At 37.0% G+C, this 27533-nt stretch overlaps 1 protein-coding gene across 4 annotated transcripts; it reads right to left on the bottom strand.

Moving 5' to 3' along the window:
- TFG (trafficking from ER to golgi regulator) lies at positions 1-22225 on the bottom strand. 4 transcript variants are annotated; one of them, XM_026681776.2, is made up of 9 exons: positions 22129-22225; positions 16221-16327; positions 15229-15428; positions 13219-13302; positions 12325-12471; positions 11386-11553; positions 6994-7134; positions 3288-3380; positions 1-792 (listed from the first exon to the last, which is right to left on the bottom strand). In XM_026681776.2, the coding sequence occupies exons 3-9, from the start codon at positions 15410-15412 to the stop codon at positions 416-418; spliced, it is 1194 nt and encodes a 397-aa protein (XP_026537561.1). In that variant the 5' UTR covers positions 15413-15428; positions 16221-16327; positions 22129-22225; the 3' UTR covers positions 1-415. The 4 variants fall into 4 exon arrangements, with proteins under 4 accessions (XP_026537561.1, XP_087822601.1, XP_026537558.1 ...); XM_087966475.1 differs by having other exon boundaries at positions 15229-15425; XM_026681773.2 differs by having other exon boundaries at positions 1-795; positions 22129-22224.
- Between the last annotated feature and the right edge of the window lie 5308 nt (positions 22226-27533).

The following is a 27533-nucleotide window of genomic DNA, read 5'->3' as shown; positions in this document are numbered from 1 at the left end:
TTGAACAATGATTTGAATTGTTTTATTCAATTGTATTGTGAAGGTTACAATTTATATGTATCTAACTTTTAACAAGTGGATCTAATTTAGCACTTAATTTTATTAGTAAAACCAATTTAAGTAAGTCAGCTAGAGGTTCACCTAGCAGTTTAAATGGCAAGCTAGAACGTCATCTGCTTTACATACATTTAGGTAGTGTTTCCATTAGGACAAATATTAAACTAGAAAGCCAAGCAGGAAACAAGATTCATTTGGTCATTTATCCCAGAAAATTAAAGAGCAAAGGTGATGCCATACAATATTTTGCCTTTCAATATTTTTTAAATATCAATTAAAGAATCTTCTTGTCTGTACAGGTGGAACAGCATCAGCAGCTGCTTGGATTTACCTGGGGCTCTTTAACAGCATAGTTTTCTTATCGATAACCAGGACCTGGCTGAGTATAACCCTGGCCAAATGCAGGGCGACTGCGTGCATAAGGATTAGGGCCACTTGGAGGAGGAGTCATAGTAGTTCCAGGAGGTGGGGTAAAACCAGGTCTTGGCTGATAGGTGCTGGGCTGGCTAGGGGCCATTCCAGGTTGCGATGCTGGAGTTACGCTATAATTAGCAGATTGGGAGGCCTGAGTTGTATAATTTTGTGGAGCATAAGTGCCTGTTTGATACTGCTGAGGAGGCTGAGCTGGCAGCTGTGGAGCTGGGCCAGGAAAGCCAGGAGCTGGAGCCTGGGAGGCTTGCTGGCTGTATCCTTGGAACTGCTGTGGTTGTTGAGGAGCAGTCTGTTGGCTGTAGCCTGCTAAGAGATCAAAGTAAAACAACAGACTTAGGTGAAAGTAGAACTTGCTTCTTTGTATTAGCATTATTTATTTATTTATATTGAGTTTTACATAAAAACAAATAAAAACAGTTAGAAAAGAAAAAGGGGCAAGGAGGGAGGGGGGAAAGACTACAGTTATAAAATATAACAACTTCCAATCTTCTCTTCAATAGATATTGACAACCTATCACTTTCCCTATCTCTTCCAGAAATCTCTTCAACCCCACAAAAGTAAGTAATCATCTTTTTCTATTATAAAATCTACAGAATGTTGATTCATTTTATATTATTTGTTTAGCAAAATGCCCATAAAAGATTCCCAGCCTTTTAGAAAAGCATTTGACTAAACAGGGAAGTTTCACATTTCTGCCAATTCTAACAGTTTTATGATTCATTCCTCCATTGTGGGAATTTCAATACTGTTCCATCTTTGAGAATGCCATTGTTTTAACTGCCATTACCGTATACATAATTAATTTATTGTGTGTGTGCACGCATGCACACAAATGTGTATGCATATTCTGGAACAGTTATAAAATTTAAGTACAGCTCTTAAAAAATGAATTGAGAGTTCTACAGCGCTGTATTATGAACGCAGTGTTCTGGATGCATGGAGGAACAGTTTCACGTAGCTACATTCTAAAGGTTGATTTTTGTTGGTGAGCAAAATACTTTTTTAAAATATCCAGCATCATCAAAAGTACAGTTCACACACTTCAACAAAGCATGTGTGTGGAAAAAAATCTGTATAAACTATTTAAAAAGTGACAAGTGGAGGTTAAACTATATGAATTTGTATTATTTATGCATAATAAAATTATATAAACATAATATAGTATATTTCACATATTTTAATAAGTAAAACAGATGCACATTTTAAAGAAGGGTGAACCAAATGGGAAACATGTTTTGTTTCAAGCTTGTAACAAAATAGTCCCATTTAAAATGTTCCATAAGAGGGGCCAATGATTATGCTCCATCAGAACAAAACCTATAAAGGACTTTTGAGTGTTTGTTCCAACCACAAAATGCTATTTTGGGAACATATTTTTGTTCTGCACTCATAACACCAATAATAATCCATTAAAAAGTGAGAAGTGCCCGTTTCAACATTGTTTCTAAAACCAGATTGCTAAAATCAACTGAGCTCAAAAGTTTTAAGTCAAAAATTTTAGAGTTCAAAATGCTGTATGTATTATAAGCATGTGTGTATGTGTATATGTTGATCCCAGCGTGAAACAATCAATATACATTGGAATGCAAAAGATTATCTCCAGATATCATTTTCACAAGTACAAAAATGTAGATAGGAGTGTATATATTTTTAATTCAGTGTTAAGTTATATCACAAATAACTTTCAAAGACAAATTAACTGGTATGTGAAACAAAAATCTGGAAGGGGTGGGAGACTAAGAACTCCATTTATTTCTTGCATAAAACACACCTGAAGCTACTTGCAATGAAACCTCTCCAATGACTGGAATCCTGTTAGCATTAAATACCAGATACATAATAATTATTAAAAAACACAGGATCCTTTAAGAGAAAGCAATGACTAAAATACACTTTGAAGTCAATTTTGAACTCACCTGAATATGGGCTCAAATTTTACTTTGAAACAATCAAAAGCACAACTAGACAGTTTTGGTTTAACTAAGCTGACCTATAGCTGGTGATGATACTAAGTAAAGATTATCATCCGTAAGGTAAGCCTTCTAAAACTTAAAGAAAAACATACATATTACGCAGAAAACTGAATGGCTTCTCTGTAAAGCATCACAAAACTAATTTCCATACACAGGAAGAACTGTTGGAAATTACACTGATTAACAGCTGCTAAAACTCAACAGGCATTTATTTTATGTGTTTGTGGGAGCTGGACCTTAGATGCTGTTTTGGCAATGATTCATCCTAAACAAAATGTTCAAGGGAAATGTAAGCCTTGAGATGCAACTTTTCTTCAAGTCATCTGACTTATTGGCATTTGAAAATATTTGACTAGTTTCACTGTAACTGTAGGGTTCTAGATTTTTTCTAGAGGCAATCTGCAATCTGGTGGGATGAGCAAACAAAACAAACACTGAACATTTTCTACTGATTTTATTTTTTATGTTAAACTCAATTATCACAATAATGCATTCCATCTGGTTCCCCAGTTATACCCTATTCCCTTTAAAAATGAGGACCCTGAAATATGCATGATATATATCATTACATGTAAACTATTAAAGCAATCAGCTGTGAGCAAAGATAGCATTTAGTTGCTACTTAGGAATATATACATTATCACTCTAAAACAGCTTTAAAGTTATCTAAAAGTACCTAGAGTTGAGAATGAGAAGAGCTTTAAAAGTATTTATGCATTAATAACATTCCTGTTTTATTTTTACTTTGAGAACTAAACTACAAAGAAGTATTCAAGTAATTACAAAACTATTTAGCAATGCTGAAGAACCTGCCACCACCTTACCTTGATATTGTACACCATATTGTTGCTGAGGTTGAGCTTGTGGTTGTTGAGAAGGATATCCAACCTGTTGTGGATATTGTTGATACATTTGGCCTACCGATTTAAAATTTATACAACTTTAGAAAAGTTCTTGCCTGGCTTTATCTTTTTCACATATTGTTCTCTTAAAATAAGAGTTTAAAAACAAATATAGAATTAATTTACAGATAGTTTTCAGCTTAAAACTATTTGTGTAGCAATTGTTCAAAGTTACAATAGCACTGCCAAAAGTGACTTACAACTAGTTCTCGGATTTACAACTGTTGCAGCTTCCCATGGTCACATGATCAAAATCTGAGTGCTTGGCAACCAGCATGTATTTATGATGGTTGTAGTGCCCTGGGACATGTGATTGTCATTCGTGACCTTTCCAGACAGCTTCCTCCAAATCGGAGAAGCCTAGTTCACTCAACGACCACCTGATTTACTTAACTTAACTCAACTCCCCTGTAGAAACTTCAAGCTTGTTCTCTATGCCACGACAGAGAGAAGAATGGGCCAAGGTGGATGTTACAAAGTTGGAACAGCCGAGGAACATCTAAGCATAGCGCTGGAGCAGAGACTGGGAATGGTGTTTGGAAAAGGGTAAGAAGAATCTATATTATTTGTAACTACCCCAAAAGAATATAACAGAGAAGAATTGTGCTAGAAGGTAGAAGAATTTGGAAATATAAAGAATTTTAAAGTTTTTTTTAAAAAAAAATATCTAAAATTTGAAAAGGAACTAATCTAGAAGAACATTAATTTGGAATTGGCAATCGGGCGGGATTTGGCATTAATCTGAATGCTGAAAATAATTGTTCTAAAGAGGAGTAATATTTGATTTTTAAAATTGCTGAAATTAAATAAAGAAACAGAAAAGGAGTGGCTGTGGTACTGGACTAAAAGTGCCACTTGCTGATGAAAGAAAAATCCTAATGGCTTTATTAAAAGAAGAAATTAAAAAAGGAATAAAAGAAAGATATTATAATAAGTTGGAATATATTATAATCAAAGAGCAAGGATAGAGGAGGGTACCACCTCTGGAATTATTGGTGTTTTGCACTGATTAAAATTGGAAATAAAAATTTGAGGACATTGATATTTTAAAACAAAGAAGAGACACTGGTTCAAATAAAATAAAATTAATTGGATACTGGACAACTGGAATAATAAGCAATATAAAGTTGAGTGAAATATGTAAAGAAATAAGAATGGACATTCGAGCTATGAATGAGATGTGGGACAGAATGTTGGATTTATGCACTAAAACACAGAATATAGAAGAAAATTCAGAAATGGCAACAGCAGTAGAAGGAAAAGAAAGAACAAAGAAGGGGGAGGAGTCAGAAGAAAAAGGAACCAGTGAAATGGAACAAAAGGATCAACAAATAATACAAAAGAAGAAAAAAGAAGTTGAACGTAAGATATCAATGATAGATATAATAAATAAGGGGGGGATATTGAGATTGAAATGCTGATAAATGAAATGGTTAGAGAAATACAGAGAGGAGATCAAAAGAAGGTGGGGGAAAACTTTGAAAAAAGGAAGAGAAAATATAAGAAAATTATGATAAATAGAGGAAGGATTAAGGGGGAAAGCCAAAAGATGATAGTAAATGGCAAGCAAGCAAACAAAAAACAAATTAACATAAAATAAAGACTTAGAGATAATGGCTAGAAATGGAAAAGAGGGAGACTCCACATGGAGAGGTATACTTATATTAAACATATATAATAGATTTTGAGGAAATGGGATTAAGAAGTAGAAGAAGGGATAATTTTAATGCAATAGTGATGAAAATAAGAATTTATAATATATTAATCAAATAAAATAGAACATTTATGTAATATATAAATGATCAATAGTTAAAATATGAAAAGAAATGTTATGTGGAGCCTGACAGAATAGATATAACTATATAGTAGGATAATATTTTTAATGAACTCTATATTTTGTTATTCATATATATATATTAATAATGTTGTAAGTCTGAATTTATTGGCTAAGAGAAAATATATTTGTGTTAAAATTAGATGTTAGAGGGAAGGGAACATATAGAATATAAAATATAAGCAATAAAGTGGCATATGTAATATTGGGGAAACATAATAGGGGATAATACTGTATAAATTAAGATGGAATTTTTGAACATTTAAAGAATGGTATGAAATTGTAAACATGGTCAGCATAAGAATACATGATTAAGGAAATTAGAGATTGATTAATATGTTTTTAATGAATTAAATATTTTGTTATCCACTTGTACAAAGTAATGAGGATATATTGTTATAAATTTGATAATATAAACATGGTGAATGTAAGAATGTACAATTAAGGAAATTAAAGAAGGGATAAATATAAATTAAGATGAAAATTTTGAATGGCTAATGAAATGATATGATTAAATTATAAATATGTAGAATATATGAGAAAAGGTAGAGAATGGATTAAAATAAAGAGACTGATACGAAGTAATTTATGAGAACATAAAGATGGAAAAATGATAATAGGCAATGAAGTGATGCTGGAAAGTTGTATTTGTGATTATGGACATGATTGATTTAAAATGTAGAACACCTGAAACAACACTGTTCTCACAAAGATGTATTTAAACAATTAAAAAATAAAAAAACTTTTTGACAAAAAAAAAAAAAGAACTACTTGTAACTGATTATTTTCTAGGGTCAAAAGTAACGTAGCAAGAATGTAGTTTGTATTTTCTCTTCCAACCCCTTTCCCAATGAGAACATACATATGTCTATATGTTATCAGAATACAGTTGCCTTTTGGCAGTAAATAAAAATTTAGAGAAAGATAGTGATCTATTGTTTGCAAAACACTTTGGAAGAAAACTTTTACTTTATCAACAGGGGAGTACGCTTCCTTCTCTCTCTGCGGGACCACTATCGCTAACTGCCTTCTGAAAAAATACCTACTAAAAGGAAGATAACAGCAACCACAGAAGAGCCTGCATAAACACACTGCTTTGGAAAGCCAGTTTTGTGTGTATATCTTTAGGTCAGAAACAATATTGGAATTTTCTATCATATGTCTGTGAAATGAACCAGATGTTTTAAAAATAATATTTCTAACTATTTATTTAGAAAATTTAACTAGTACTTCCAGTAATAATGCTTCATTTTAAGCCACTATGCTAAATCCTTCAAATAGCCTTTATGCTTTCATTTTAGAGAACTCTTTGTTATGACTCAGCATTAGTGCACCACCTAGCGCTAGGTTACACAACTAAAAAAAATTGTACATTATGCATGTTTCCTGTATTTGATTAATTAAAACAGCTAAAAACCATCCGTTAGCATATAAAGCACTTTAGAGTAATATAAAACACCCCCAATTCCAAGAAACAGAATTACATATTGACAGTGAAAAAACGAAGCAGTGACTAAACATAAACAGAAGTGAGTGTGAACAAATATGGCTTGAAAACAAAGATTAAAAAAAAGTCAAAAATATCATAAGATAGAAATGCTTGAGAGAAATCAAAAGGTGAAGCAAACAGTCGCGGAAGTAAAGACAACAAGACCAGGAACAGTTAAAACAAAATTGCAAACAGCCAAAAGTGGTGTGGAACTATAGGAGCAATCATAAACTCTATCACTTTGTGAGATATGAAAGGGCAAATATGTTCACTGGGAGCAGGATGAACATGCATGAATTGCTTACCATCTATTTGACCAGTTTGGGGCTGAGATCCTCCATATGATGGTTGTTGTGGTTGAACACATGGTGGATGGGCAGCAGAGGATGCAGAAGTGATGCTGTCAGGTGTTCCTGAACGTTCCTCCATGGGGGCACTGGGTGGTCCTGGAAAAGAAAATGTTTTGAAAAGAAAATAATGAACAATAATCTGAAATGCAATACAATATTCTGGAATCCAATATTCTTACTTTCATTAATAAAGGTGGGATGCAAATAAACACCATACAGTAAGATAGCTGCAGAACTTCAATAAAATTCCCTGTGTCAGAAATGCATAGCTTTCCAGTTTGCCTTCAAATGGATGTTTGGATTCCTACTTCAAAAAGTAGGAGCCATAATGAAACCATTGAAATAAAATTCAATTTCACATATTTTTTGTCTTCTTTAAATCAAATTAATTAAATATAAGTAATATTGCTTCCTATATAGCTTTCCTTCCTCTCATTTAGAAATCACTACCTGATGATTACTTTTGGAAGTCATACCCAAGGTTTTCAGGTCATATGAATGTCTTTTGTGACATTTTTGCCAAAAGCCAACATTTAGTTCATTTTCCAAAAAAAATACTACACTGTGATTAATTGGTTTCCTTAACAAATGTGGCATTTGTTAACAATTGTGATGTTCATTTAACAACTGCTACAAGAAAAGTCATAAAATTGGGAACATAATACATATTTCACTACTTAGAGAAATATTTTAAATAATGCAAATAATTTCTCAAATACTATGCAAATATGCTATTAGATTCCAAATTAGCAATTTCTGTACAGCTATGGCAGTACCATTGTGGGCTCTAACCACATTTTTTAAATTCATTTTTAAATTTAAGTGTTGCCATGTTATATCTGCTTTAAAATGCTGCCATCTGCTGTTTGCTTATGTTACTTTTTGAAACTCAAATAGTAGTATTACTGGACTTGATACTGACCAAAGTAATTTTGACCACCAGCTGTTTTGACCATTAGCAGACAAAACTAACTATGTTGAGTTTCACAATTATTCAGAGTTATACCAATTCTAACTGATATTAACTTCCTATAATGTACCTTATAATGCTGAATTAATCACTGTTACAGACAGATTCTGGAGTGCATCCAAAGGAGCAGATACTAAACTTCATCATCTTCAGATATTAATCCTACTAAAATATTTAACTGGTATTGAAGTTAACTGGAACTTATTTTTAATAGGCTATTCCAAGCTAATTAAGTTGAATCCAATCCACTTCACAGCATACTGAGAACAGCTATGAATCCAATCCATTAAATCAATGTTGCAGCTTTATTTTTCCACTAAACTTCATGGTTACTTCTGCAACAAGTAGTCATGTGTATCTACTATGCAGTAGCAATTCTCTGTCATTTCAAAAATACTCTGCTAATAGTTAGCATGCAAAAAAATAATATGGGATTTTCCTCTGCAGATTGAATTCTCCATTTTAAAAATTCCTTATTGTTTTTTAACTATTAATCTTCAGGTGTGAGATTAATATATTGTCACTGTTGCTATTTAGAAATTCAGTATACATATATTTCCAATATACAGACTTCTCAGATTTTGAAAGTCAGATTTATGTAAACCAAGGTAATCTCTGAGTATGTTATTAGCAGCTGTTAAGAACTACCGTATTTGCCGGCGTATAAGACGACTGGGCGTATAAGACGACCCCCCAACATTTCCACTCAAAATATAGAGTTTGTTATATACTCGCCATATAAGACTACCCCCTCTTCCACACACCTTCCACTTTTGCACTTTTTTTTTTTTTTTGATGCACTTTTCTGCTTTGGACAATTTTGAAATGAGCTAATCCAATTTTGAACCAAGAATATGCAAATAGCTATGGAGTTTAGAAATGAGTTTTAAAAATATTTTTCATTGCTTACCATTAAGCGTAAAATATGTTGTAAATAAAATGAGAACACAGGAAACGTTCTCTTCTCAATACAGCTGATCTCTCTCTCTCTCTCTCTCACATACACACACACACCAAAAACCCGGACACTGAAAAGGCTGCCAAGGAACAGTATATTCAATGCCTTCTCTTTAATCAAGAAACAAGGAATTCCTTAGAATCTTTTTTTTTCCCCAAGTGGCCCTCTTTAAAAAAAAAAAAAATGGAGGTAACACTTTCATTCAAAAAGTCTTCCAGTATCTGGAGTCGCTCAGACATATTGAAGTGAGGCAGGAGAGTAAGTGAAATTTGAAATGATCCAGCTACCGCTTTTCTTCCCTCCCGCCCAAGGCCATTATCTCCACGTCAAAACGAACGAGGGGAGGCAAAGAAGCCAAACACGCTAAAAGGATCTCTTTATTTTCCTACACAAGGTCACACCTACTTTTCCGCATTCAAAGGACAACCTCTCCTCACCACCACCACACACACACACACACCCCAATACCCGCAAACAATGTTCTGGGCATTAATCACCATTGCTACATTAACCTGGTAAATTTATACCCTGCCTCCCCCAGTGTTGCTTTGACGGCAGGATTTCACACAGCGGGCGCTCGCTCGCTCTCTTCTCCGCTCTCCCACCATTCGCACATGTTGGAAGCACCGTAAAACCTGATAACCCACCCGGGGCTCCCCATCCTTAACCTACAGCCGCCCGCATGCAAAACCTGCGTGCAAAAAGAAAACAAGAAAAAGAAAAGTACGCCGCACGTGAGGATCTTCGAATCCTCTCCTCCCCACACCGCTAAGGAAGGAAGAGGGGGAAAGGTTGCGCAGCGCGTGGTGAGTGACACCCGACACACACACATACACACACACCGCTCCCCCCAGCCTCCCTCCCGGCTGCAACTCAAGCTCGAAGTGGGAGTCGGAGTCCTCCGGCGTATAAGACGACCCCCCACTTGGAGGCATGTTTTTCAGGGCAAAAAAGTCGTCTTATACGCCGGCAAATACGGTAATTGTGACTGCCTACTGAAACATCACTTCCCATTGCTTAAAATTCAACCAATCAATGTGAACAGATAAATCCTTAAATCTGCACAGGCCTAGTTATGACCCTAGTAAACTAATACAGTAATAAATTGTCAGCCAAGTCTGTCTTTATTGTATTTATATCTCAAATTTTCACTGAAATATGAGTAGTCATCTCAGTTTTGTCTTGGCAACTATCTTCTGATGTGATTTAGGTTGAGAGAGAATGCCCAAAATCATGCAGTACACAAAGTGGGAACTTGAACCTGGTTGCCTCCAGTTTAAGTGCAACAACTGATCAAAGGTAGTCCTTGACTTATGACCACAATTGAATCCAAAATTTCTGTTGCTAAGCGATACATTTGTTGAGCTTTGCCCCATTTTATGCTCTTTCTTGGCACAATTGTTAAGGGAATCACTGCAGTTAAATAGTAACATGGTTAAGTGAATTTGGCTTCCCCCTTGACTTTTCAGGGAGTTGCAAAAGATGATCACATGATTCCAGGACACAGAAACTGTCATAAATACATGCCAATTGCCAAGCATCTAAATTTTGATTACGTGATCACGGGGATGCTGCAACACGTTTGTTAAGTGTGAAAAATAGTCATAAGTCACTTTTTTTCAGTGCCACTGCAACTTTGTACAGTCAGTAAGTGAATGGTGATTAAGTCGATGACTACCTGTATGATGGTTCAAATGTATACTTTGTGGTCTACTTAAGAGATATAAGCTTGTACTGAATTCAAGTTGGAAAGAAGTATATTAAAGACACTAAAAGGGAAAAAAAACAAAGAGAAAATGGAGCTTCTGTTCCATTGGGGGAGTAAACATCATGCAAAAAATTTGAAATCTAAATTTCTTCATGTACAAGTAATCATCACTTAACAACCACAATTAGAATGGAATCCTGGTTATTAAGCAAGATGTCACATGAATACTGCGCTCAACAACCCTGATTCCAGCACTCCTGGTTGCCGTTGTTAAGTGAACACACCGAGCTAAAATCCTTATTTTCCTTTGTCTTTGTGCCATCTCTCCCTATCAGGGAGTCCTCCTGGCAGGTGGTAGTAGCTCCAACCTTCCCTACCAGCTTCTCCATTGGCTTTCTAAGGAAGCCACTAGAGGGGATTGCAAATGGTGATGAGATGCTTGGCTATGAGTCGTAAGTGCAAGCAAAGCACCCAGACTGCAAGCACATGACTATGGTGGGGGGAGAAGGAGAGAGAGAATGTGTGTGTGTTTTGGTCAGAAGTACAGGCATGTAAAGCACTCTTTCCAAGGCTGTTGTTAAACTGAATAGTTGTTAAGCGCCTGGTCCTTAAGTGAGGACTACCTGTACCATCTATAAAATTGCCATATGCCTGGCCAATTCTGAAAGAGCAAACTTCAAGCAACTGTTTCAATAAAATATATATTCTTACCCGACACCTGATCATCTTTCAGCCCAAATGCTGACAAGACGTTTTTGTTGATCTCATCTTGATTTTTTAATGGATCAAAAGCAGACATACTTGCTGCCATAACTTGGGTAGACGGCTTGACAGTTGAATCGGCACTAGTAGGCTTGTCTTCCCTACCCTCTGCAACATCTGCAACAGAGATGGAAATTTTTAGAGACCTGAGATTATGGTAGCACTTAACACCGTTAGTAACAAGCCTAAATGTTACAGGCTTAAAGCAATTATAGCAATGCACAAAAAGTTTCCAGGTCACAACTCCAAACCGAAAATATTTCAATTGGACGTTATCAGAAATAATTCCATATTGGGGAAAACACTGAATCCTCACCTAAAATACATCATTCAAACCGATTTTGCAGTCAGAATACTTATTTTAAGAAAGGAAAGGCCACTTGATGTAGTCTTTAATGGGCTAGCCTAAAATCCAGGAGACTGTGCCTTCTAGTCCCACCTCAGGCACAAAAGCCACCTAGGTGATCTTGGCCATTTACTATCCCGCAGCCCAAGCCACCTCACAGGGGCTGTTGTAAGACTAGGAGGAGGCATATATGTTTGCTACCTTGAATTACTTAAAAAATCATAAAGGTAGCATAAATGAAACTAAATGAATGGAAGTATTATAGGCTGCATTGGGAGAGTTTATGGGGCTGTGTTTTTCTGTTTGTTTCTTCTTTTTATTCTATTATTGCTTTGTTATGATTATGAAGCACTCAGAGCTCTTATTTTAATATGGTCAGTCATATAAATATTTTAAATAAACTAAGTGCAAATGAGGCTGGAACAGATGTTCAGAGAAAAAAGGATTTCCACCCTTGACCGTTTGTACATTTCTACGCAAGTATAGCTTATGAGAAGGGGCATCCACATCAATCTATTTTTAAGTAACAATTATCAACTTACCATTTTCAGGCAGACTAGTAGAAAATCCTGGCTCAGCAGGAGGTTCTAAGCAATCCAATAAACGATTCACTTTGTTGCGAAGCTCTATCAGTTCTCTGCGAAGGTATTTTACCTGATTTGATTCTAGCGGTCTTGGCTGCCCATTAACTATAAAACAGATACTACACTAGTAAGTTTTCACAAGACAAGACAAAATAGTTTTAAGACCTTATAACCAGGGGTGGGATTCTACCGGTTCGCACCTATTCGCTAGAACCGGTTAACTTTCTAAGCAGTTCGGAGAACCGGTTGTTAGAAAAAATTACTGGCCTAATCCTGTAAGGAAGGCAAGAAGGAAACATTCTGGTGTTGCTTACAGAAACTGTCTCTTCGTTAACCCTTATTACATTCTTGGCAGGACTAGACTTCCTATCTCAGGAACATCTCTGGAGTTTTTTTCCCTTCCTTTGCTGGTACTTTGCTTGTGGGGAGTGACCATTCAAAATTACAATGGCACTGAAAAAAGTAACATGACCATTTTTCACACTTACGACTGTTGCAGCATCCCCACAGTCATGAGAGGCCAGGAGAGGAGATGCATGCCTCGATGTGAGTGATACTGAGTTGGCCACACCCAGCCAATAACATGACCACCAAGCCATGTCCACCCAGTCACATGATCACCAAGTCACGCCTACCACCTAAGCCACGCCCACAGAACCAGTTTTTTAAAATTTTGAATCCCACCCCTGCTTATAATTTGTACATAACTTGTATGAACTTTTTCAGAACAAATGATAGGTACTATCCATGTTCTGAACAGTTACACAATTTCATGGGAATGAAGGAAAATTTATTACCAAGGAAAATTGGGGGGGGGAGTATCAATCAACTTTTAACAATATTTTTACTCACCAAACAGTGTCAGTTTCAGGATTCTACTGCACTGAATTGCAAATGAAAGATCTGAACTATCGAAGATTGTTATAAGATCTCCATCTGTTAATGAAAGAGAATGAGGAATCAGAAACAAATTCCCCCCCAAAAATCTTCACATATCAGTCATTTAAAAAATCTATTTACAAAAGATAGCAAGCAGTTGGACAGGGCAGGATTCAAATAAAACCTGGAAGCACAGGCAGAGTTGAAAGTGCTGTCAAAACTTCTTCCAAGGCTCTTCTCTGTATTCTGCAAGTAACAGTTTGGGGGGGTGGGGATTTGATATCATAAAAATTCTTTGTGATATATAGATTTTTTAAAAATCTCCTGGCCAATGGAGCCTGCAGCTTGCCTCCTCTGCTAGCATGGGTGAGTCCAACCAATCTCAATGAAATGACATGGTCCCTCAGATAACTTGGACTGATGCCATGAAGGGCTTTAAAACCAACACCTTGAATTACACCCAGAAGCAAACAGGCAGCCAGTGCAGCTCTCAGATAAGTTGTTTCATAGTCCAGTCTTGGGACCCCAAAGCTTCCAGCACCACTTCACTCTGCACCAGCTGTAGCTTCTGAATGCTCTTCAAGGATAGCCCCATGTAGAATTGTTACAGTAATCCAAACATGAGATGACTATGTCTTATGACAGAGCACAGGGATGTTTCCAAAATATTAAGCATAGATTATCACTGATGGCAAATTTAGCACTAAATGTTTAAATGGAAGTAATCAAAGATATTCAGAGCAAACTTTGCTAATAGGTACCTTGGGTATATAATACTTAAGGCTGTGCTATAACCATAATGCTGCCCCAATATGCAATTATAGCCAGTCAATAACAACAAGAAGTGCCATTAAGCTTATCCAACAATTGCAAAATGCAACCAGTTTATGCATTTAACTGAGCGGTACATACATTGAAAATTATTTGAAAGAAGTATTTGGGCTCTAGTACAAGCAGAATATCTCTTTGCCATTTATTGAAGTATATAGTTTTTCAGGCTTCTATGTAAATTCTGAAAAAGGATGTAGCTATTCTAATAGTCACGTTAAATGCAATGCTTTAATTATTCCATGGAAACAACTTTTTTCAAATACTCAAATGAAAACCTATAAACAAATGTGTTTGTTTTACTTATTAAAAATTCTTCATTTACAAGAGCTGTAAAGAAGTTCTGAATCATTTATGAAATGTGTTAGCTCTATTAATGTTCCAACAAAAACCAGAAAATGTTTTTTTTCTGGTTACAGTGTTAAACAAAAGAGGAAGTTTGGATAATATATAGATGAGAAATACTATCTGAGGATTTCCATTCAAATTGAAAATTATAAAAACTGCATACATATAGATCACAATTTATATTTACTGCTTTTTATTGTCTCTTCAGGGATTCACAAAACACCTCTGCTCTCTAATTGTGGCAAGGTAGGACTATATAAATCTCCAATTGAGCTGTAAGAGTCTTCATTGCTGCCCAACAGATTCATCAAGGACAGATTAGCTTTCCAAGCTGTTTCTTTCATCCATCTTCCTCTTCAATACATCCATTCCACTGGATAAATTTCACATTATAATCATTTTCTATGTCACTGGTCCCTAAATCTTAGTTATGCGTTCTTCATATTTTACTATAAAAGTTATCCCACACTTGCATCATTTTAAGGCAAATAGCCATTTTAGACTGGTTTCAAACATGTGGCCAATGGCCCAACACAGAAGATACAACAAAGGAGATACATATACAAGTATTGCTGTACAAAACATTACTGTGTACAGAAAATATGTTGCAATTTAATCAATCATACTGTAACTGTACAATGTAAAATTCAATGTAACTAAAAAAGATCTAATTATACTGGAATTATTCTGTTTCATGGACTTTGCATGCACTAGAAAAAAACATGTTCCAAAGCAAAAGCTGAAGACTTCCATTAAGGTTTTTTATTATTAGACAACATTAGAAAATGGAAGGTAAAAAAATCCTACCTTCATCCTTATATTTTACTGTAACTTCATCGTTGCTCAGCAGTTTTCCCCTGAAAACTCTCTGCATCATCAGCACCAACTCATCATAGGTGATATCCTCATTGTGAATTGGAATTCTCCTAATATCATCACCCAGCTGAGCTTTAATTATAAGCTTTCCACTCAAATCCAGTTGTCCATTCATAATTACTACAGGTCTTCTTACAGAGATACAAAAATGGATTAGTAACATGAATATCAATTTAACCAAAACACAAAGTTGGCTCATGGTAGGGAGAAAGAACAAAAGTCTCCCCCCCCTCCCAGCTCTGTTTGTGTGTGTTGTGTGTGTATGTTCATATATGTGTATAACTAAATGGCAGAGCATTAGTAATAGGAACATCTCATTCCCTGGCATTTCAGTAGTTTTGTAAAATTCTGAAGGAAGTTAGATTCCTTTCAAAGTGACTCAAACTGAATTTGTATTTTAAATTTTGCACAATTGTCCTCCTTAAAAAATACTCCTGTACTTGGTATACTAGGAAATAAACCATTTAAAACATAATTTCAAAAGTGTAGACACAGGGAAAAATGTGAAGTTATAATGGACAATTGCAGCTTTGTCAACCATAAATAGCATAGCACAGTACATTATTGACTACAAGAGTGACACAGGCACCAAGATATCCATTGTCAGCATTTAAAGTTCCCATTTTAAAAAAAGTAAGAAATCTAACGGGGAGATTCTTATCTTGCAAGATTTCTGGAGTCATAATATGAAATCTCACAATTTTTGTACTGATTCTCAAGAAGGATCAAGAGATTTTGGATGATTAATTTTTGTGGGGGAGGGTAATGAAAACATTTCAATTACTTTAGATAAAATTGGCTATTTTAAAGAGTTGGATCCAATTTAAATGACATCTCATCATAATAAAAAACAGGAATCATTCTAACTTCATGATACTTTATACTTTGATAAATTCTATAAAAACACCAAATTTGTAAATTACCTGTTTTGCACTGGTTCCCAAAAGAATGATTCTTTTTACTTTCAGCTGGATGTCAAATGCCCCGCCATGCAGTGCTGGTTAGCAAAATAGGCAGTAGTGCACAATACCTACAACAAAACATTAAATTAGGTTTTGTTGCTATATCTCAAGAGACCAATATCATTCATAAGCAAGTCTGCATATAAATGTTTGCATTCTCAAGATATAACCCTGAATCTACACTGATTTCACTAATCCTTGACTTTTATTATTGCCAAAATATCCTGCTTTTTAGGTATTCCATTAATAAGTAACCATATTACACAGTTGCAATTTTATATTTTATATTTCATCAAGCCAAGGTAGAAGGCAGTTTAGAAAAAACTGATCATGATATTTGGTGGCCAAAAGGTCATAGTTCAAAACTGTTAAAACATCAGTTCTATAAGTCTAGAATCAAAAACTGAAACTTGCTAAGATTAATGGTTGGAAATAATGCCTGAAAATGAATGTCTAAAAAGTTATAACCCCTGTATTTTACATTGTTCCCATATAAAACAAATTTTAATATTAGCACTCAATTGTCAAAAACACAATATGATTTTATAATTTGTTTTTATCAATATTCAAATAACCATATTTAAATAACATGTATAACAGCATATTGACAGCCAACCCTTCCCTCCAAAGCATACAGAAAATTCTCTAATTCTTCATTGGATGTAAAGTCCAGACATATGAACAAAATTCTGAATTAATTTTCCCTATGTTGGAGGACAGGAAAGGAGAATACAGAGGATCTCATTCAGCAGGTAATGTACAGTATGAAGAACAATAAATCCAAGAGCCGTTGAATATATTGTATTGCATTATCTTGATTTAGAACTTGATTAAATAAAAGTATTATTCACACTGGGAGAGGGAGGGAGGGAGGGAGGAGGAAGGTCAGAGAGAAAGTGTAAGCAATTTGTTTCAATTATTACCAGTACTAATTATTTATTAAGAAAATTTATATGGCTGCCCAACTCACTCTCGGTGACTCCAGGTGCCTTGCAAAGATAAAACCCAGTACACAAAACAATAAACCCTCAATCCCCTAGCGCAGTGGTCGCCAACTGCGGAGGTCCATGAGAAAATTTTGGTGGTCCGCAGAGAAATGTCACCCCCAAAGCAATTAATATAGGCTGTGCGGGAACACAAGGCCGCATTGCCCACATGGCCTAAGGGAACAAGGTAGTGAGGGGAGGGGGGAAAGGGCGGAAGGAGGAACTTGCCCCACTCACCCCACGCACCTGGCCTGGCCACCGGGCTGCTTCTTTCCACTTCTTTCTGCTTCTGCTTTTTGCTGCACACAAGGAAAACAGCAAAAGTCTTTCTTTCTCTGCCAAACTCCGCCAGAAATGAGCCTCTGGGACCCTGTAAGGCATCCTGCTCCAAGAGGCTGCACTAGCACAACAAGTCTCACAAAGACTCATTTCTGGCAGAATTTGGGGGAGATAAAGACTTCTGTTGCTTCTGCTGCTTTCTTTGCATGAAGCCAAAAGTCTCCCCCCCCACCACCGAAAACAAAGCTGGAGACGGTATCCTGCGATCCCAAATAAAGGACAATCAATCGGTACGAAAACGGGGTGGGGAATTTTCATGCAGGCTTTTGGGGGGATTTTCCCAGGGTCTCTGGTCCACGGGATTTAAAATTATGAGTTTGGTGGTCCAAGGTCTAAAAGGTTGGCAACCCCTGCCTTAGCGACAACAATAAGACCAGCTACATGATGGGCTTAATGTATTACAAAATAAATACTGTATAATGCAGGGACAAGCATAACCCAGCAAAACTGTTTGATGCAAACAAGAAAAAGGCTATCATTTACTGCTATTTAGATGAACTGAAAAATAAGCTTAAATCCAATTGAGAATTTGTAATCAAATCTTTATTGGTTAATATACATGTTAAGTTGCAGTAAGAGCTGTGATGCAATGTTACAAGGTCGAGAAGATAATCTCTGACCTTATGTTAACAGAGAAATAGAAATCTTTCAGATATTCAGGAATAATTTCCTATTTGGGAACTAATCTTCTCAATCATTTGTACATAAAATACAGTTAACCTATAAAATTTATTATTTTTTGTCATGACAAAACACCACTTATTCTTATCTTTTGTTGTATATTTTGAAATAAAGTTCCTCCAAATGTGTTTTAAAATTTTATATTGTTTAATGACTACAGACTCAACATTTCTTCTGCTTTATCTTTTGTTATCTAACAATTATATTGTACAACAGGAAAATATAAATGAGTTAATCTATAGAGGCATACAGTAATTTTAAAAACCAATTTCCATTTCAGAATCAACACTGAAAGATACTCTGTAAGAATTCTACCAATATTTATGATGCCAAAAATTTTACTATCTCTGCTGTATCAAATTAACTAATGCTCTGTCTGGAACCTTTATATTACTGCTCTAAATGTCATCCTTTGAGTTTAATTTGTAATCAAGAGACGGCCAAAATCTTACAAGTGAATTAAGCTTCCAGTGCAATTTTCATTAAAGGCAGATAATTTGGGACATGTTGGCCTAAAATCCTATGTTCACTTATCTAAGAATAAGTCTTACTGAAATCGCAACAGTCTATTTCCAGGCATGTAAGACTTGTACTGTACATACATTAGGAATTATAGGTAGTCCTCAACCAATGACTACAATTGAGACCAGAATTTCTATTGTTAAGCTAGACAGTTCAGTGAGTTGTGCCTAATTTTACAACCTTTTTTTGCCAGAGATGTTAAGCAAATCACTGCAGTTGTCACGTAGTGAATGTGGTCATTAAGCAAATCTGGTTTTTCCAACTGATTTTGCTTGCCAGGAGCTGGCTGGGAACGTCATAAAAGGTGATGGTGTGACACACATACCCATGCTGCAACAATTATAAATACATGCTGACTGACAAATGTCTGAATTTTGATCATATGACCATGGTGATGCTATGTTGGTTATAAGTATGAGGACTGGTAGTAAGTCATTTTTTTCATTATTCGTGTAACTTTGAGCAGTCACTAAATGAATGGTTGTTAGTCAAGGACTACCTGTAATTATAGCTTTACAGTGCTGAATGCTTTACAGGTAGTCCTTGACTGACAACCATTCATTTAGTGACCAACTGAAAAAAGCTTACGACCACTGCGCCATCCCCATGGTCACATGGTCAAAATCAGAATGCTTGGCAACTGGTTCATACTTATGACAGTTGCAGTGTCCCAGGATCAGGTAATCAACTATTGTGACCTGCTCTTCCGGTTTGAGCTTCTTCAGCGACAGACCGAAACCTCGTCTCTGCGAGGCTTCGATCCGTGCTCGCCGCTGGAGCGCCCCGAGCCGGCTGGTTTCGGGGCTAAGCCACCCCGTAGAGGTGCTGAAGAGGGGGGAGACTGCCTGCAGGGTTGAGGAGAGCCGCATCTCTCCTCCCCAACTGGCCATTACTCCCTTTCCCGAAGGCGGTTGCAGCGGTGGTCAGAAATGGCCACCACAAAGAAGAACTCGACCGGAAAAGAATGTGCAGGAGGAAGATAAGAAGATAAAGTTTTGGTTGACCGGGTCAAACAGCAAAAGCAACAAATAAGGTACCCTGGAATTGAAACTGTTAAAAAACAATAACATTGTTCCCTAAGAAGATTTTTAACCTGCGAAGGAGAGAGAAAAGGGAAAAGATTTGGTTTTCTCCTTTTCCTATACTGACAGCTAAGAGACTTAAGCAAGAAATTGGAAAAAAATCCACTTTGACATCAATAGGCATCTAATGCTGAAAATAAAAAGTCAAAGGGATAATAAAGATTTCTGGATAATTAAAAGCTTTTGAAAACAGGAAAGGAGAGAAAAAGAATAAAAGGGTAGGATCTGTTTTGTGTCTGTATAAAGAAATTCAACCCGGGGCCATGCTATTTTCAAAAAAGATGTTTTACTTGCATTTTGTGTGTGAAAACCCAAATAAAACTTTACTGGAAAAAAAAAACTATTGTGACCTGCTGACAAGCAAAGTCAATGGGGAAGCCAGATGCACTTAATAGCCCTGTTATTAACTTAACTGCAATGAGCCACTTAACAAATGTGGCAGGAAAAGTTGTAAAATGGGACAAAATTCAACTGTCTCACTTAGCAACAGAAATTTTGGGCTCAATTGTGGTCGTACCTCGAGGACTACCTGTATACGTATCTCTGGTTCAGTTTGAAGGATTATAAAGCAGTTATTTTAATAAAATCCTCCTTAGGGGGAGATGCAAGGAAAGTTTATTTAAATTTATTATTTGATTATTTATTTCACAATGATTATAGCCTGCCCAATCCACAGACTCTTAAAATATTTTAAGTGTATTTTCATATGAAAACACCCATCTGAGTATATCTAGCATGATTGTTTTATTTTAAATATACAAAAAGCACCGCTACATTTTACAAGTTTATCCCAGAAATCATCAAGCTCTTCAATTCCAACAAAGTAACTTAATCACACTGCAACTTCATTGTAGGAATGAATAATTCAAAAATAAAAATTGAACACTTCTCCGTAGAATGTTCCACTTTGACCAGTGATTAAGTATTATAATAATATGGGAGGTGGAATACCTACATTGTTGAGCAAATAAAAAGCTCCTGAAGAAATTGATGAGCTTGGATTCTTGAGAATTTTCAAACAAGGCAAGTTTCCACATGTCATAAATGTGTAATAAATGCATCCATTCATTTCAAAAGTCAGATTTTAAAGCAAAACCCTCCCTCTAACAATAACAGAGTTGGGAGGGACCTTGGAGGTCTTCTAGTCCAACTCCCTGCTCAAGCAGGAAACCCTATATATCATTTCAGACAAATGGTTGTCCGATCTCTTCTGAAAAACCTCCAGTGTTGGAGCATCTACAATTTCTGGAGGCAACTTGTTCCATTGATTAATTGTTCTGTCAGTAAGTTTCTCCTTAGTTCTAGGTTGCTTCTCTCCTTGATTAGTTTCCATCATTGCTTCCTGTCCTGTCTTCTCCCTTTTCCTTAGATACTGGACTTCTATCATGTCATCCTTAGTCCTTCTTTTCATTAAACTAGACATACCCAATTCCTTCATACGGTCTTCAGTGCCTCAATTGTGAGTCTCCACATAGGGTGGCGATCTACCTTGAATGACCTTGGCCACTATCTTTCCTTCTTCCAAGTCCTTTGGTGGGAAAACCAAAGGACTTTGGTGGGAAAGTCCAGTCTCGTGGAAACCTTAATTTTTACAGAGCTACAAACTGCCCATTGTAAAGTATCCAGCATCAGACGGGGGAGGGGAAGGAATGCCCCCCCTCAAAAAAAAAAACAAAAAAAAAGCTTTCCAAGCAAAGTTCTTCTTACCCTAAAGATTGTCCTGACTAGGGGTCTCCAACCTTGGCCACTTTAAGCCTGGCGGACTTCAACTCCCAGAATTCCCCAGCCAATTCCTTTGTTGGCTGGGGAATTCTGGGAGTTGAAGTCCTCCAGCCTTAAAGTGGCCAAGGTTGGAGACTCCTGGTCCTGACGACCCCAGAATAATGCACTGCGCCCCATAAGTTTCCACTGTTTGGTCGCAACAAGACGATGAGGCTGCTCGCCTTCGGGCCAGAAACGCTGAAAGGAAAGGGAACCGGGCGCAGGAAGTGGCAGCAGCTCCTTCCTTTTCAGGAGAAAAATGGAAAGCGAAGTTCCGACTGGGCTTCCCTTTTTCTTCCCCTCGCGATCCTCCGGCCGGTTACCTGCCCCCCCGCCCCACATAACACATACAGAGCAGCTCGGCCGCGGCCATTCAAAACAACGCCACGGTTCCCCGGCTGCCTCAATTTTGGCTCTTCTAGCACCAGGAGGTCATGGGCAGCGCCTCCCTCAGCCACGCAGGCAGCCAAACCCGGCCTAAAGTCCCCCGCTACTCACCGCCGCCGCCGCCGCCGCCGTACGTGGCAAAGGGAATCTGCCAAGGTGGTCAAGGCCCCGCCCTCAGTCCAAATCTCCGCGCTTGCGCACCGCTGTCGCGACCCGACAGCGGGTTCCTGGCCTGGAAACGCTTCGTCACAGGAAAACGGAACTGCGCAGGCGCAAGAAGAGTCGCCGGGGAAGTCGTAATACGCAATTCGGACTCTTCCGCGTTTTTCTCCGTAACTGCACGAAGATCTTTTTTATTTCTACACGGGGTTCAACTGATTGCCGGAAAGAGTCTCTTGTGGATTTGTGAAATTGACACTTTTTTGTAAAAAAATCGATAACTTTTGCAGTGAGGAGTGTTCAATGTCAATGTTTATCCTTTGCATTAAACATGTTTTAGTTGGATTTAGGGCGGTAGGTGAATGCGTGTTCAGTCGAAAGTTGCTTTTAGATTCTGCTGTGAAACCATTGAAATTCGATGAAACAAACAAACAAAAAAATGCCCACCTGCTCCCAAGAACTCAATTCTGCATAATAGGCATTCGTTCTTCTCTCACAGCCACTTCGGTGTGACATAAGTGTCATGTAATTTAAATTATAAAATCCCCTGTTATTTAGGACATTAGGAAATTTTATTTTAATTTTTATATTTTTGAACCGGCCAGCTTCCTCAAAGAGGGAGTATGCCATCTTGTACAACATGCCAGTTTTAATACACTTGGCATTGCCTTCTTACTCATAAAAATATCCGCAGAAATTCTGTCAGCAATAGTAGGGTACCGTGTATCTTTTGCCTTGCCTTTTTTTCTGCAATATCCTGCAAAATTGTGCTATACCGTACAGTAATGCATTCTAGGAGGTAGAGTTAGCTCCAGGTCCACAAGTGTGTAGGCATGCAAACCTGCCCTACTGATTTGATGAGCAGTAAAGCAGTATTTTTCAGCTTTAGAAGTTCAGCGGACGACTACGATGGTACTATACTGATAAATTCATTTCTCAGAGATTTTACAGTAGATAAAGTTCTACCACTTGACCTGAAGGACAGGTGATTTCATGCACGTCGCCAAGAAGTATTTTTCTGACAAAAGGGGGAGGGGTTATGCAACCTGGCTGCACCTTAATAAGTTCGAGACCAGTCTTGATAAGCAAGTAGAACAAATTTAAATAGAAGAGCTATATCCACAGAATAAATAGGAAAAGGACACATTTTGGGGTCCTTGTGAACAGTTTAGTTAACTGAAATCTTAAGAGAACTGAATTGTAAAATATTTTGTATAATAAAAGCTATCCTGGTAATTAAGCTTGTACAATAGATTACCAGTCTAAGATCTTTATTTCTTTTAGAATGATCAAAGCTAGTGATGTTATGTCATAATTACAAGCCAATGGTTTTATTTTAACCTTGTCTGACTTGTTTTATTGCCAGAGGGTTTTCATACATTAAGACTCAAGATTAAGTAACTGACAACCAGGGAAATATTTCAGGTTTTTAGCCAGGGGATGAGTCTTCTGATTTCCTTAAAGAACACATAGACTATTTTAATATTTATGCACATCTATATTAGACAAAGGTTAATCTATAGCAGAAGCAAGTTTTTCACATACTTATCATTTTCTTCTGAAATCTTTGACCAGTGATTTTCATTTTTACTGTAGAGTGGTATCTTGATGTATAGGTTTCCTGTTCTAAAGAAGAAACAAAGTTCATACTGTGTGGAGGATCAAAGTTCACAAAGTTGTGTCTTGCAGAGATGGTATTAATTATGCTGTTGAATTTAATAGTATTCCAGGGAGCAACACAGATGGCTGAATAATCTTGTATATCATGCTTGAATAACCAATAAACTCACTGGTTTTAAGTGAACTGATGATGCGAATATTGATGTATTATGAACTGGATCCATATATCATAATTAGGCTTGGTTTGTATGACATTTATGATTAATTAGATTCGCACAACTGGTGGAGATGTGATAATTGGGTTCTTTTATTATTAGATTTTTATTCCTGAATTTATTTCTTTTATAAGTAACTCAAGGCAACAACAACAACATACATAATTCTACTTGTATTTTCTCCACAACAATTACCCTGTGAGATGAGTTGGGCTAAGAAAGAATGACTGGCCCAAAATCACCTGCTTTCATGCCTAAGTCAGGACTTGAACTCACAGCCGCCTGGTTTCTAGTCTAATAACCATGTCAAACTCAAGACCTGTGAGCCAGATCCAGCCCATGATGTGGTTAGATCTGGCCCATGGGGGTGTCCTGGCAAGGGTCCGGCCCCTGCTGCCTCGGCCCCTTCATATCATGCCTCACTTCAGCCAGCCTCACAGAAGCGATCACAGTGTATAGTTAATTGGGAAGTGGGATAGTTAATTAGGAATTGGGAGCTGTCCCCTTAAGGGAATGCCTCATGGTAAATGTAGTTAATGCATCTTGGGAAATGTAGTTCATGCCATGTGGTCACATCTGTAACCCTGATTAGTCATTGAATTGACCCTTGGTTGAGTTGTGGGAGGTTCCTTCTTTCTTGCCTGGACCTCAGCAACATGCTGCTACCTCACCCCCTTGCTCCTTCATTATGGGATGAAAGATTCTTTTACTGTTCTGTCTTTTATAATTACTGGCTGAATGTATAAAGACAGACAGGCAAACTCTACAAAATCTTCCATACAAAGTTTCTTTATTGGTCACAAGGCGTCCTCAAATATAACTCACGGTTATGTCGAGATTCATCTTATGTCCAATTCTTTTACACTATGAAGTCAGCTATGCAGGACAAGGCCAATAAGATACAGCTGCTGCCAGGTACCACCAGCCTCCGTGCTGGAGGAGGCATCTTTGAGATGTCAAAACAAATGAAGATGGTGGTTACAACCATGAAATCATAGCCCACCCCCTCTAATTGTTCACAAGTTAAATGGAACCATGGCTTTGATTCCAAAGCCGCCTGGTCTATATTGATTGACATTGAAATCCATACAAAATATTCATATGGAAGGTGTCATTTTTAGAGGATGTGTCTTTCACCGGATATGAATTCAGAAAGTGTGCTGAGCCCTAAATCATGGTTCAGATCTTGACATTTTTACACCTAAACCTCACCCCTGCCAATAGATTGTTCTGGTTGACATCCCTATTGATAAGATGGCTTCCCATGGATTCTACTGCAGCAGAGAAAGCCAGGGAGAATGCAAATCACATGGCTGTATTATTTAAATTATTAAAAGGACTAACTGTTTTAGATTTTATTTCATCAAATTAATAAGAACTGGGAGAGAAGAATGCACAATGACATGGCAACCTGAATGGAATAATGCAGGTATTTAGTATTACTTGTCTTCTAAAATAATTATTTTATTGCTTTGCATGAAAACACTGCTTGGAGAAATATAATGACTGTTGAGAAAGGAAAAACTACACATGTAAAATGGTTTTAATGATTTTTAAATGGTGATTATAAAACTCAAGCATGACTATAAGATGGGCCCTATATTCTAAATATGTTTGACCTATGAATTATTTTGATGGAATAGAATAGATGATGATAGATAGATAGAGAGATAGAATAGAATAGAATAGAATAGATAATAAAGCAATACAATTTTGAATTGATATATTATAAAAAGATAGAGAAAAGTGAAAAGAAAGTGAAAAAGGAAATAAAGCGAGGGAGGAGAGGAGAGTGCTTCTAACCTTCTTAGAACAGTATCCGTGCATTTACATCATAATGTCCTTCTTTAATTCGCTACCTTTTCTAATCATCAAAATCCAAAAATCACCAGTAGCGGAAAATCAACAAATCAGGAAGGAACTGATTTGGGTAAGGCTGGTGAATCTGATTATAGACAAGTATTTCTTCTCAAGTTTTTTCTTTTTTTTCTAGAGACAATTGCCAGAGAAGATTTGTTAAAAGGGATAAAACCCTAAAATGTTGATGGACTGGGTACTTATGCAAGAGCAACCTGAGGCTATACTTCCAGTGTCTTGCTAAATGGAGCAAGATTGATGGCCACTTGGGCAAAGGCCTTTGTAGTAGTGACATTTTATTAATGGATAATCACACTAAATGGCTGCTTCAGTGTTGAATTATGGTTTTCTGATATTAGAATATCATTCACGATTTTAGTATACTATGGAAAAATTACAAATATAGTTTTGTTTTTGTTATTTTCTTTGATACTATAATAAATAATTGTAATAATGTTTACTATTCATTATTGCTCTTTTGAGCAGATTTGGACCCCACTAGGAAATTATAGTTGCTGAGATATTTAGAAATGGCATCGATGAACGTGTGCGGGGGGGCTTTAATCATAGAAGCATAGAGCTGGAAAGGATCTTGGAGGTCTTCAATATCCTGCTCAAGGCAGGAGCTTTTTAGCATTCCAGTCAAATGGTTGTTCAGCCTATATTTGGAAGCCTTCAGTGATAGAACACCTGCAACCTCAGGAAGCAAGCTATTCTATTGATTGTTCTCACTATCAGAAAATTCTTCCTTACTTCTAAGTTGAATCTTTCCTCTTTAACAAGTGTCTGCACATTATTTCTTGTCCTGCTCTCTGGTGCCTTCGATAATACATCAATCCCCTTTTCTTTGTGACAGCCCCACAAGTACTAAAAGACAATTATTATGTACTCTCCAATCCTTTTCTTCATAAGCTAGAAGAATTACAACTTTGTGTCTGTACAGGAATTACATGAGCTGTAAATTTCCTGCATGCAACATGTCTTCGTTTAAATCCTCTAGGCCAGTGGTGGGATTCAATTTTTTTTACTACCAATTCTGTGGGCGTGGCTTGGTGGGCATAGCAGGAGAAGGATACTATAAAATCTCCAGTCAGAGGTGGTAACAGATAACAGATAATCAGAGTTGGAAGGGACCTTGTAGGTCATCTAGTCCAACCCCCCACCCAAGCGGGAGACCCTACACCATTTCTGACAAATGGCAGTCCATTTGAAAGTCTCAAGTGATGGCGCTCCCACAACTTCCAAGGTCAAGCTGTTCCATTGGTTGATTGTTCTCACTGTCAGAAAGTTTTTCCTTGTTTCCAGGTTAAATCTCTCCTTGTTTAGTTTCCATCAATTATTCCTTGTCTGGCCTACAGGCACTTTAGAAAATAGCTTGACCCCTTCCTCTCTGTAGCAGCCCCTCAGATATTGGAAGACTGCTATCATGTCTCCCCTGGTCCTTCTCTTTACTAGACTAGCCAAGCCCAGTTCCTGTAACCGTTCTTCATATGTTTTAGTCTCCAGTCCCCTAATCATCCTGGTTGCTCTTCTCTGTACTTTTTCTAGAGTCTCAACATCTTTTTTGTAATCTGGTGAACAAAACTGGGTGCAGTATTCTAGGTGTGGTCTTACTAAGACTTTTTTAGAGTGGTATTAGTACCCTTGATCTTGATTGTATCCCTC

The sequence above is a fragment of the Notechis scutatus genome, chromosome 5, assembly GCF_049901735.1.
Source record: "Notechis scutatus isolate UNSWTSFEM ecotype Mainland chromosome 5, rNotScu1.2, whole genome shotgun sequence".
Classification (NCBI taxonomy): Eukaryota; Metazoa; Chordata; class Lepidosauria; order Squamata; family Elapidae; genus Notechis; species Notechis scutatus.
The sequence above is the reverse complement of the archived record's forward strand: the minus strand, read 5'-3'. Positions and strand labels throughout refer to the sequence as shown.